This window comes from Daphnia pulicaria, chromosome 4 (assembly GCF_021234035.1).
Source record: "Daphnia pulicaria isolate SC F1-1A chromosome 4, SC_F0-13Bv2, whole genome shotgun sequence".
NCBI classification, from domain to species: Eukaryota; Metazoa; Arthropoda; class Branchiopoda; order Diplostraca; family Daphniidae; genus Daphnia; species Daphnia pulicaria.
Window position 1 is genome coordinate 22,363,284 of NC_060916.1, and position 11,440 is coordinate 22,374,723.

General features: G+C 44.3%; 1 protein-coding gene across 1 annotated transcript; it reads left to right on the forward strand.

Moving 5' to 3' along the window:
- Window positions 1-1,909: 1,909 nt before the first annotated feature.
- On the forward strand, window positions 1,910-11,438 carry LOC124337890 (ribonucleoprotein PTB-binding 1-like). Its single transcript, XM_046791908.1, has 6 exons — window positions 1,910-2,418; window positions 7,694-8,024; window positions 8,197-8,444; window positions 8,651-8,833; window positions 8,908-9,001; window positions 9,175-11,438. Exons 1-6 carry the CDS (start codon window positions 2,128-2,130, stop codon window positions 10,551-10,553), a joined length of 2,526 nt encoding a protein of 841 aa, XP_046647864.1. The 5' UTR covers window positions 1,910-2,127; the 3' UTR covers window positions 10,554-11,438.
- The last annotated feature ends 2 nt before the right edge of the window (window positions 11,439-11,440 follow it).

Sequence of the window (11,440 nt, forward strand, 5' to 3'; positions counted from 1 at the left end):
AAAAGAAAAAAGAGTCTAGCGCTCTACGCACAGCAGAGTGAAAAACACATAGTGCATCATGTCTAGCTGCTCGCTTCCGTAATAATCGAATCAACCGGGCGAGAGCTTTTATTGAGTTTGGGATGATGGAAAAGCTTACATATACACACACACACACACACACAGGAGTATAGTGCATAGATTGGGAGCGACTGTTCTCTTTTGTATCAAAAACATCTACATGCATTTATTTATATTATATCTCTATTAATGTATAGTATGGGCACAGCAGCGGCAAGTCAGGGGGCCGAATCATTATGTGTACCAGCAGGAGTGATGTGTTGTATAGGAAAGGAGACTCTTTAAGGCCAACAGCCAATCAGAAAGGAGCCGAATAAAGTTTGGCTGCTCCTGCCGTTGTGTGCTGTGCTGTGTGCTGCGTATAGTCGCCGCAAATCGATAGACGGGTCGGACGTCGGTGTATACATGTGTGATGAGATACTACAAGGACTATCTCTCCTCTATATATAAATACCAGCTGCCATGTCGTCTTTTCTTCCCTTTGTATATGTGCGCCTCTGCATATATGTGTAATACTGTGTACACTACTAGTAGGGATATATACCTCTTTGCATAACGACCAAAGTTGAAAGCGTATGATGGCCTATTAAAATAACACAACTCTACGGCACATGTGCTGCTGCGTGCGTGTGCATCACGGTATATAGGGCCGCGGCTGGGTCGGCGACGACATCTGCTAAATGGGAACAGGCGGGCCTACATGTATCGTCCATACAGTCGTATAACAGCGTCCGTCGGGCCCATACACACAAAGAAACGAAAAGTCGACGACAGAAAAATTGCTGGGCATCGTTTATTTCTTTTAGGTTAGAAAGAAAAGAAAGAACACGAAGAAAACAAAAAAGAACAGACTGAACAGTCCCGGAAAAAAATCGATCGATTCACGCTCCGGCCGACCACTTGTCTATATTGGAAAATGGGGATGGGAAAATGTCATTACTTCTTGTGTGTGTGTGTGTGTGTAGAGCTATTTTTTTCTGGCTAATGTTTTTCCACAACGGTAAATCACGAAAAAAAAAAACTAGAAAAAACTAAATAATAAAATAAACGAAGATAAAATCACGTTACTTTGTTAGTTAAAAATAACATTTGACGGTCCGTTGGAGTAATGTACAGTATCTATCTACTAGCGCTGATTATAAAAATAACAGTCTCTCAACCCAAAAGAATTAGGGAAATTAGAATCCTCCCTTGTGTGCTTATAATGGAGACGGACAAACCAAACGACACGCGTCTCCTTTAGACACGGAAGAAGAAACAGAGAAGAGTCGAGCTATATACTAAACTCTTATTCCGTGCAGTGGAGTAGCAGCAACCGAGAGAGAGTAAGTGTGTAGCGCGTGATGTATTATTCATCGGGATAGAGCAGGTCACTCGATGCTCTAATACTAATACGACGGCTATCAACCGACACCACCATCCCGCCTTCTCCTTAGACGTCGACGACGTTCTTATATATAGCTCCCAACAACCCCCCACCACCAAAAGAGAGTGTGTACACACAATAGCAATGCTCTCAGCGTAAATGTTGGCTCTCTCCGCTAGCCCAATGTTGTATTATAGTGGCCGGAAGAGAATATTGAGTGGAGAGTTGGATGGCCGGACCAACCGTAAACTTTTAACGCATTTTCATTACTTAAAAAAAGACTTTTTTTTTTTTTTTCGTGTGTAAATGCAATTTTGTTTTTTGTTTTGTAATTTTTTTAAGTTGGGAGAGAATTCTTTTTTTCAAAAGAAAATCCGTCGCGCCAGTTGGTCAACCGGAAGAGGGGGGTGCGCTTTGAAATGAATCCGCTAGGCGGCGCTGGCGGTAGTGGCGCGCATACACAGAGAGAATCCGTGTAACCGTCATCAGTTGGGGGACAGTTGCTTTCGACCGGTGATGGCGATAGGTTGCACGTTTTTATTTCTCTCACACACAACAGAGTGAGAACCGTTGAAGGGGGAACATAAAGAATTTGGTGTGTTTTCCGTGTGTGTGTCTGTTTGAAATTGTTGGAGCTTTGCGTTTTAGTTTTGTGTGTGTTTCACTCGTTTTTCAAAAGTGTTTTGATTATTAGCGTTTCCATGGCGTCGGGTGGCCATCCTCACGCAACTTTGACGATGCCATCACAGTCTTACAGTGGCGAAGATCAGAGCAGCAGCAATAGTACGAGTCCGTTGGCCGTTTGGACGGCCCAGGTGCCAGCTTTGAGTGCCGGTGGCGTCGTCGTCAATGGCCCATCGGATTTGTGCTGGCAAATGGTCGAAAGCGGCCAGCAGGCCGTGCAGCTGCGCCGCAGACGAAACAGCCAGAAACTTTTCCACTTTGGTCGGACTCTCTTGTTGAAACATCTTCCACGCGATGTCAACGAACACGTAAATATATATTTTTAAAATCATTTTTCCTTGTGCAAAAATATGTCTGTGTAGTAGTCCCCCCATCACTTTTGTCTCGTGTGTGTTTGGTGGGGTTTACGACCTTGAAGGTCTCAGCCACCATCTTGACCCTCAGGGCGCACCTGGGAAGTTGTTTTTTAAAAAAAGAAAAATGTCTTCCTCCTCATGGCCACACACACACACGACATGCAGGAGAAGATTCTCTTCTGGTTGACCTTGACGAACCTTCTTCTACTTTTCCTATGGCGAATTTTCTATGTAAAATTCATCAAAGTTGATTATGGGCTATTAAGTGGCTACCAATGTTTGTTGTCTTTTCTCTCCGGTCGAAATGGGTGCACCTGAATTAGAACTTTTAACTCACGTCAACCTGTCTCGCGTGAGTGTGTCGTTCGGCGCCACGGCAGCTGTGTGTTGCACGAAAATTGGAAGAAAATTCTATTTCCAGTTGACGCCTAAAATTAGAATTTGTGTGTGTGTCAGTCTCTTTTTTCTTCCCCAAAAGAATTGAACGTTCTTTGTCTTTTGCTTCGGTCAAGTCTTGGCCGATCCTTAATTACGAACATGAGTCAGCCGACTAGAAGAAGAAGAGAGTATCGATTCATCCTATAATGAGGATCGATTTCCTCTTTCCTTTTCATCCATCAACATTTTTTTCTCGCTTTTTTGTTGAAACCGTCCAACCCGGATCAAGAATGGCGTCACTCTTTTGATATCTTGCACCATCTGCAAGGCAACTTTTTCCCCTCGAATTTTGTGAAGGATTTTTTCCTCTTTCTTTCTTCTGCTTGTAATGTTATTCAATCAGCGAAATGGAAGACTTTGGCCCGCGCTGGGGAATGCTGTAAGGGATTCGTCTGATTGGATCCTGATGGATCACAAGGAAACGGAACTTGCTTCCTGAATATTTTTGTTCTTTCAAGTGTGAGGATCAAGTCTTGAGAGAAATAAAGCAAATAAAAATCCTCCTTTTTCCTTCTTGCCGAGAGAAATGACTCGTGGCACTTTGTGATGCCCCTCCTGACTTGATGATACAGAAAAGATTGCGCAGCCATGTTTGATGTTGTGCCCAAGATGGCCACTCCTACCGCACACACACACACTCCAAGCCAAGAGAGAGAGCTATACCGAAAAAAATACCAGTGATATCTTTTTTCATAAATCAGAAGAAAAAAGACTTTGGGCCTCTGTGTGTGCGTGAACCGTCCGCGCCCGAGAGTTTTTATGATCCTCTATAACGGAGACATTCCAGCTATTCCCGAGATTATTTTTCATTACGAGCGGCGCTCTCTTCCACTTGATTGAACAATCAAAAGAAATGGAGAAAAAGGGGAAAAATTCCAACACGACTATACACACAACAATGTCCTGTCAGTCCTCCTCTTTCCCATTTGATATCGACAAAAGGTTTTCATATGTGACGTGGAGAAAAGAACTCGTATTTTTTTCTAATTTTCTTCTTCTACAACAGCTGCAAGTACTAGAAAGGATCTCTGTGAGAGTCTGCTAGTCAAATCAACGAACAACTGGGGAAAAAATCCCCAAAAACAAAAAAGAAAAAGGGAAGTAAAAAAAGGCGTCTCGCTCGACTCGTTTTTGCGGCCGGCGCTGCTACTCCCGCGTCGAGATCAATCTTCTATTCGGGAGGTCTTGAGAAATCTTTCCGGAGCACACACGCCCATCCTGTCTCTCTTTTTCAGGAAGGGATATAAGATGTCTTTTATTTCCTCCTTTGCTTGCATGTTGTCGGGTTGCTTGTTTCCTTCACCCCCGTTTCCGAGTAGAAGAGATTCAGCAGTCGTCGTACTTGTTGGAAATTGAATGATGGATCTTGTACACATTGAAATTCGATTGCATTCCTTTTTTTCGAACCCCTTTATTTTCTGTCCCTTTTTTTTCCTTTCTTTAAGATGATGTTGAGCAAATCCTCTTATGACGTCCATTTAAAAATGGCGCCCGGGAAGGACGACATCTGGTCTCTATCCCCATCTCAAGGAGAGAAAAAGCTTCGAAAAAATAACATCGAAATGAGGATTTCAAATGCGAAACCACACGATCAGTTTCTTCCTTTTTTTCTGCTCGAATTTTTCTTTATTTTTTCGCTGTTGTTGTTGATGTTGTTGGAGTGGGTGGGGTTGATCCCTTCGTGAGAAGACGTTAATCCCGTGCGTGACGGGAATGCGCCGTCCGGTCGACATGCGGCAAAAGGCAACATGGAAACAAGTAGAGCTCGAATGAAAGAGATAAAATAATAATAATAAGAAGAAGAATTGGCGGCGGCGGCTCGTATATTTATTTATTTTTTGATTTCGTCCGGCTGCCCTTTGTGTAGTTAATATGTTGCCCTCGAGAAATGTTTGTCTTTTTTTTTTATATAAATGTGTGCGAGGCCGGACTACTCGCATCATCCGGTTTATTCAACACACAAACAAACCAAACTAGATTTAGAGGAGAGCTGCGACGCCAAGATCAACATTTTTGCTTGTCTCTTTTATCAACATCAACTTGATAGAATCTGGAATTTCTTGTATCTTTCTTCTTCTGTTCAAAATCTCGTTCCCGGCCAGTCCACAATTCACACGCACTGCGGCACACTATTATAAGGTTGGGTATGATATTTCATCCTGGCAATGTCGTCACACAAGGAAATGTGATCTTTTTTTTCTTTTCCTTCTATTTTGTACATGTTTCTCCTTCTTCTTCTTTTGGTTGTCGTATTTTCTGTGAATGAGAGCGAGTCTACCCCCCTTTCTTCTCGTGTTTGTTTTCGTCACTCACCTTTGGTCGAGTTGCACACTCGACAGACTATCAGGGGGGAAAAGGATCTTGTTTTATTATTCTTCTCTACTTTTTAAGGGCCTGATCTTTTCAGGTACGTGTTACTCGTCTGATTTTATTTTCTTTTCGTATGGTTCTTAACCAGTTTTTTTCCCATTTGATATGTTTGCGCATGCACGTTCTCCCCCGTCCCTTTTTTCCCATTTTTTGGGCTGTTTCATTTCCTTGGAGATGATGATAATGACTCTCGAGGGAAGTCAGCGCCATGTACGTCCTAACGTTGCCCCGAAGTTTACAGATGCGTGAAGAGCGCCATTCCACAGAGTGGCAGTACACTAGTGAGAGTGTCAACTTTGGAATTGATTCTCTCCGAATGTACTACTGCTGTTCTGTCTGTTTGTTTGTTGTATGTGTGTGTGTGTGGGGGGGATCGATGAGAGCTCATCCGCCCGCATCCATCTTTACCCTTTTGGGCGTGTTGTTTACCAAATTCTTTGGATCGATTCAAAAGTTGTTTCTCTGCCTGAAAGGAAACAGCCTCGCAAGCGATACTAGTTGTTGGAAAGTCTTTCTTTTTCCTGTACGCATTTCCATGTTGAATGCTCACCACCCAGTTGATCAGCTTGCTTGTCACGCGCCAACGGGGACTCGTTCGAGTTTGATGTCGACCGTCTTTTTCTTGGGCCTGCCGACGCCAGCTGACTCTTTCCGAAGAAAACTTTTCTCTAGCCCCCACATCAAATTGGCATATTTATTCCCCCACTTTTTCTTAAGAAGGGGGGATGCTCTGTTACACGTCAGATCCTTGTGTATTATTAACATGCCGAGGGTTATCGATCGCGTCTCATTTCCACCGTGACGTCACGACGTCCACAGGTGGGGATGCAAGGGAACACATCCCACGCTTTGAAGGCAAATATGTTTGAAACCGTATCTCTCTCTCTCTGCGTGTAGAGGGGATAGAAGAATGGAAGACAAGAAGGTGAAGAAGACATTTTGTCTCTGAGCCGTTCATTGGTGGGGAGAGATGGAACCGAGGGGGGGTCACGTATTTATTATATACGGTCGGGTATTATCCGCCGACACACACGTAAGACTCTGCGGCCGTCCCTCGGGCGAGCTGGCCGTCAAGTTCCGTTACTTTTTCGTCTTGATTCCTTCTTTTTCCCCTCTGTCGAGAGGTCGTTCAACCGAGCCGCCACCATGACCGTAAGAGAACCAAAGGGGAACTGGATAGAATAAAAAGAACGTGCATGTAAATAATTTTTATTCAAGTTTTTTAAGATCTCCCGATAACCATAAAAACTTGGTCAATGTTAACCCAAAAGGAGGAGCAAGACAACACACAACAAAAAAAGTGAGTCTGTTGTACACAGACAAAGCCGTAGGTGGAGTCTAGCTCGGACGGAATTCCCGACCCCGCATCTCTTGCAAAATGTTTTTTTAAAAGAAAAATAACTTTGGGAGGTCAGGTCCGTTCAATCACCCCCAGAAAAATTTAGTTTTTTTTTCTTCTTCTTCAAGACTTGTTATTGACACACACACCCACACACGTAGATCAAGAGACAAGTTGGTTACATGTTTATTCGAAACCGAATAGAGATAAACACATTTCTCGTTTCTTATTCAGGCAGAGTTCATTGTTTTCCCCCCCATTCGTGTGCAGCACGTCCTTTGAGGAAGGAAGGAAAAGAAAAAAAACATCATTAGTATAATTAATATGGAATAGTTGACCTACTTGTTGTGACTGTCGTCATTATTTGAGTCACTCGACGTTGATAAAGTGAACACAACTCGGCGGAGCAGCTTTTTTCTGTGGAGGGAGAAAGAAAAGAAGAAAAAATCAATATCTCATTTATTTCGTTCACGAAAAGAGTTCAACAAAGTTAATTGGTTTAGACGTTTCCTTGGCTGCCCAATTATTGCCATGTTATGCCGCCCCATTTTTCGGCTCTGTCACACAACCCATCAATACCTTTTTTTCTGTTGTTGTTGTCTTGTTCTCTCAACTTTTCGTCTGCTCGTAAAATTTCTTGGAACAAAAAGTTCACTTTGTGGAGAGAATTTTTATGAACTCGTGTGTCGGAACCCGTTAGCCACGGCCGGCAGATCCTTTTTAGGGCCTTTTTTTCAAAAACATTCCAGAGAGAGAGGGAAGGCCATATAGACGTCCAGAATATACTATATGATGTACGCCCCCTTTGTTGTTGTTGCGCGAGTTTGTGTCGAAAACTAAAAATAATCTGTGCCTTTTCCCCTCTTTTCCCCCCATCACCTCGTTCCGGTCCACCATAACTTCCTGGTCTCTCTTGCATTTAAAAAAGTCGGAAAACAATTGGAATGCATACGCATTGAGCTCTGGGTTCCATTTTGTCACGCACTCCCCCCAACAATACTTACGAAAAAAAAATAATAACTAAAAGAGAAAAAATGACATGTGTTTCTTTTTTCTTTTTTTTTGTTTAAAATAAAACAGGAAATCAGAGACATGCTGAGCGCCCGAGGACTGAAATCTTCCAGCGTGACGTTATCACCGTGCGGATCGGGTCCCAACTGGGCGAGAGCAGCGCCTGTGAACGCCGAAAGTCAGCCAGATTTTTGGGAAGAATGGAAACAATTGTGCATCCGTGACAAACTGGACGCTTGCACAATCCGAGGGCACAAGATCTCGCTGAGCCCATCACCGACTGAAAACCTGCTCTGCGTTGCCCGGCTGCCACGCGATCTCCTCGACGACGAGTTCAAAGAGCTCGTCTCTTCGTATGGTCCAGTTCGCCGTTGCTTCCTACTCTACAGCGACAAAACCGGTTGGCATTTCTTTCTTCATCCCTTCCAGTTGAAATTTATATTTTCTTGATGAAATGAAAAGATAATCTAAAATTTTGAAAAGTGTACAGTTAGTTTTTCAATTGACTTGACACACATCTAATCTTTTTATTCTTTTTTTCTTTCTGAAATTCTTCTTGATGGGGATGACAGGCGAGAGCAAAGGCTACGGATTTGTTGAATATCAAAGCAAAGATTGCGGCCAGCGCGCCCGAGCCCAGCTCGATGGAAGAATCTACGAGGGTCAGGCATTGGCTTGCGATTGGCTCGACACTTCAATCGTCACCCTCGCCGGTCTCCACTCCAAGTTGCTCTACGTCGACTGCCTCCCGGGCGGATTCCGAGACATGAGCCAATTTAGGACGCTCTTTTCTCAAGTGGCCAATCCACCATACTGCCAGGTACTACTACTAAGACGTTATTTCTAAGACTAACTTTACCCAGCCGCTCAGCTGCAGCAGCAGCAGCAGCTGCTACTTGTGCTTTGCAGGCTGCATCTGACAGACGACAGATGATGGATATTCCCTAATATTTCTCTCTCTCTCCCTCCCCAAAAGACCTCCATGGCGCGCTTGTAAATTTATTTTCGAATATTATTTATTTATAGATTGCGCTGAAAGGTGGAGCTCCTCAAGATTGGGGTCTGGTTGAATTCTCGCAAGCCCAGGAAGCCGAAGATACACTCCGAGTCCTGGACGGAAAACTCTTTCATAACTCACCCATCAGGGTGGCTTTCTTTATACCCGGTGTTAGGGCCATCAACATTTACATGAAGCTTCTGAACGACACGGTATTTGATTTGATTTATTTTTTCTGGCTATACATTTTAATCATTTTGTTTTTTCTCTTGCGACGTTTCATCAGTGTCAGAATAAAGGCAGGGCTGCTCTTTTACCCGAACCACCAAGCGATACCGTCTTCCATCAATTGCAAAACCTGACCAAACAGAACCCTGCATGTAAGTAGACGTACGCGCAGTGAAAAGTGAAAAAAGAGAAGGAAACACTATTATAGCGATGTACAATCGTTTCGATCCATCGATTTTTCTCTTTTCCCCTCTCTACTCCTAGCAGCGAATGGTAATCTCCATTTTATTGAATTTATTTTTTTTTCTCTCTTCCCATTGTGTAGTTGTTCACAGTCTGCAGAATATCATCCTAACGCAAATACAACATCTCAACAACCCGGCAAACAGTACGAGCTCAGGCAATTCTAGCAACACTTCGGGGGCGGCGCTAACTGGGGCCCAGAGGGCTCAGTCTGGCCACCACCAGCAATCCGGCCAGCACCACCACCACCAACAGCAGCAAGCTAGCAATGCTTCGCTAGCAGCCAGTGCCCAGGCGGCCCTGTCGATGCTCTTGGCCGCCCAGCAGACCACGCAACCGAGTCCGGCCGGTAGCTGCAGTAGCAGTGGTAGCAGTGGTTCTCTTAGTCACGTTAGTCCTCCTCCACAACAACAGCAGCAGCAGCAGCAAGGGCCAAATTCTTGTTCCCAACCGCCACCAGCTGCTGCTGGTAATAGCCGGATGATTCAATCGCAGTATGGAAACAGTTATCGACCAGCAACTTCTACCACCCAAGCTCAGCAGCAGCAGCAGCAGCAACAACAACAACAACATCAACAGCAGCAGCAGACATTCCCATGCGGATTGATGGAAGCTCCGCCGTTGAATATCAACGTACCGCCGCCACCTTTTCTTTATCATCGACCACCAGAACCCACTCGACCTCTACCTCCGCCGCCTCCACCACCTCCCCCTATGCAGATGCAGGAACCTGCGGCTGTCAACAACCTGCAGCAAACACTGTCGGCCCTCCTGGGAACGCTCAGTACGGCTGTCCAGTCTCTCTCGCCCAACTCTAGTGCACCTCCTTTGACTCAACAACAAACGGCGGCTGGAGCCTTGCTCGGTCTTCTCCTTCAAATGGTTCAACAGCCCAACAATTCTCCCCCACAGCAACAACAACAACAACCGTCGCCGCTGGCTCCGCTGAGCCTGACGACCCTGAATCACGACACGAACGCTTCGTATGGGAATCTCGGCGGTCTGCTGACGACAGCGCCTCCCGGTGGCCCTTATGCCAACTACCTCCCACCTCCGTCACTCAACCACAGCCCATCATCGTCTTCTTGTCAGTCGTCGCTGTCGTCGACATCTTCCCTGGGCGCTTCCACGAATGTCGGTACCTGGAACCACATTCTGGGGCAAGTTCGCTCTCTAGGAAGTGGCGGTCCCAGTTCGTTGGGTTCAGCCGGTTCCAGGGGCTCATCCCCGACTTCGTCGTCCAGTCCCAGCACAAGCCCAGCTCGTGGAACAGCTATTTGCGTGGGCAACAACAACAATTTCGCAACGCCCATTCAGCAGCAGGGCACCAAACGGAAATACAGTAACCACGTCTTACCATCGCCTGAGCCTTCTCCGGAAGCCGGATATATCGGCCAGCACTCGCAAGGCCTTGGCGGACACTATGCTGACTCTTATTTTAAGAGGAAGAAGCGAAACTGAAAAGTTTTGTCCCTATAAACACACAACTTGTTTTAAAAATACCAACCGTATTGGTGACAATTTATTTGGCATTTTTAAATCTCCATTTTAATGATCTTCAATTCGAACCCTCTCTTTTAAATGTTTTAACGTTATTATTTTACGTGCGCCATTTTTTGATTTTTTTTTTTAAATCTAAGACGGGGCCTTATAAAACCTTGTGTGAACATAGTGATTGTAAAAGAGAAAAAAAAAATCGGCTCTATTCATGTGTAAGAGGTAATTAATCGAGGCCCTTTTAATCCAGACGGCAGCTCTACCCGATTTCAATTTTAAATTATTTTTAAAAACTGAAAAAGCAAAAGAAATAAACGAGCAGCTGAGGCGGTGTATTTGTAATTACCTTGCCAATCCCTCCCCCCGTTACTTATATATATAACTCCATCTATTGGTGGCTTATCCCGAATATGTCTTGCGTTTTTACTTGTCAAACATTTTTTTCCTTCAAAACTTTTGAATCGCCCGACTTTTGGTTTCCTCCACTTATTGTGTTCCCCCTCCCCCCTCCAATTTGCATTTTAATTTAAGTTAATTAAACACTTATTGTTGACTCCCAGGATCCTCCAAACAAGGCTTTCATGTACGTGAAACTATTCTTCCGTGTCTCTGTCAGGCTTTTTTTTTTTGAAATTCAATTGAAATTCAAATTTCTTAACTTCATTTTCAATGGCTTTATTCAACTGTTGAAAAACAAATTGTCTCTTTCTCTCCGATGCGCGTGTGCGCTCGAGAATTGAATCTTCTTTTCCCACACATATCTGCACACGAAATAAAGCGTAATCGTCGGTCATTTTACCCTCATGTAAAACTGGAAATACAGAAAAAAGAATAAAACAAAACCAAACATT

Coding starts and splice junctions, on each gene's coding strand:
- LOC124337890 (XM_046791908.1), top strand. CDS start 2,128: ATGGCGTCGGGTGGCCATCCTCACGCAACTTTGACGATGCCATCACAG. Junction 8,025..8,196: donor ACTCTACAGCGACAAAACCG/GTTGGCATTTCT, acceptor TGGGGATGACAG/GCGAGAGCAAAGGCTACGGA. Junction 8,445..8,650: donor CCAATCCACCATACTGCCAG/GTACTACTACTA, acceptor ATTTATTTATAG/ATTGCGCTGAAAGGTGGAGC.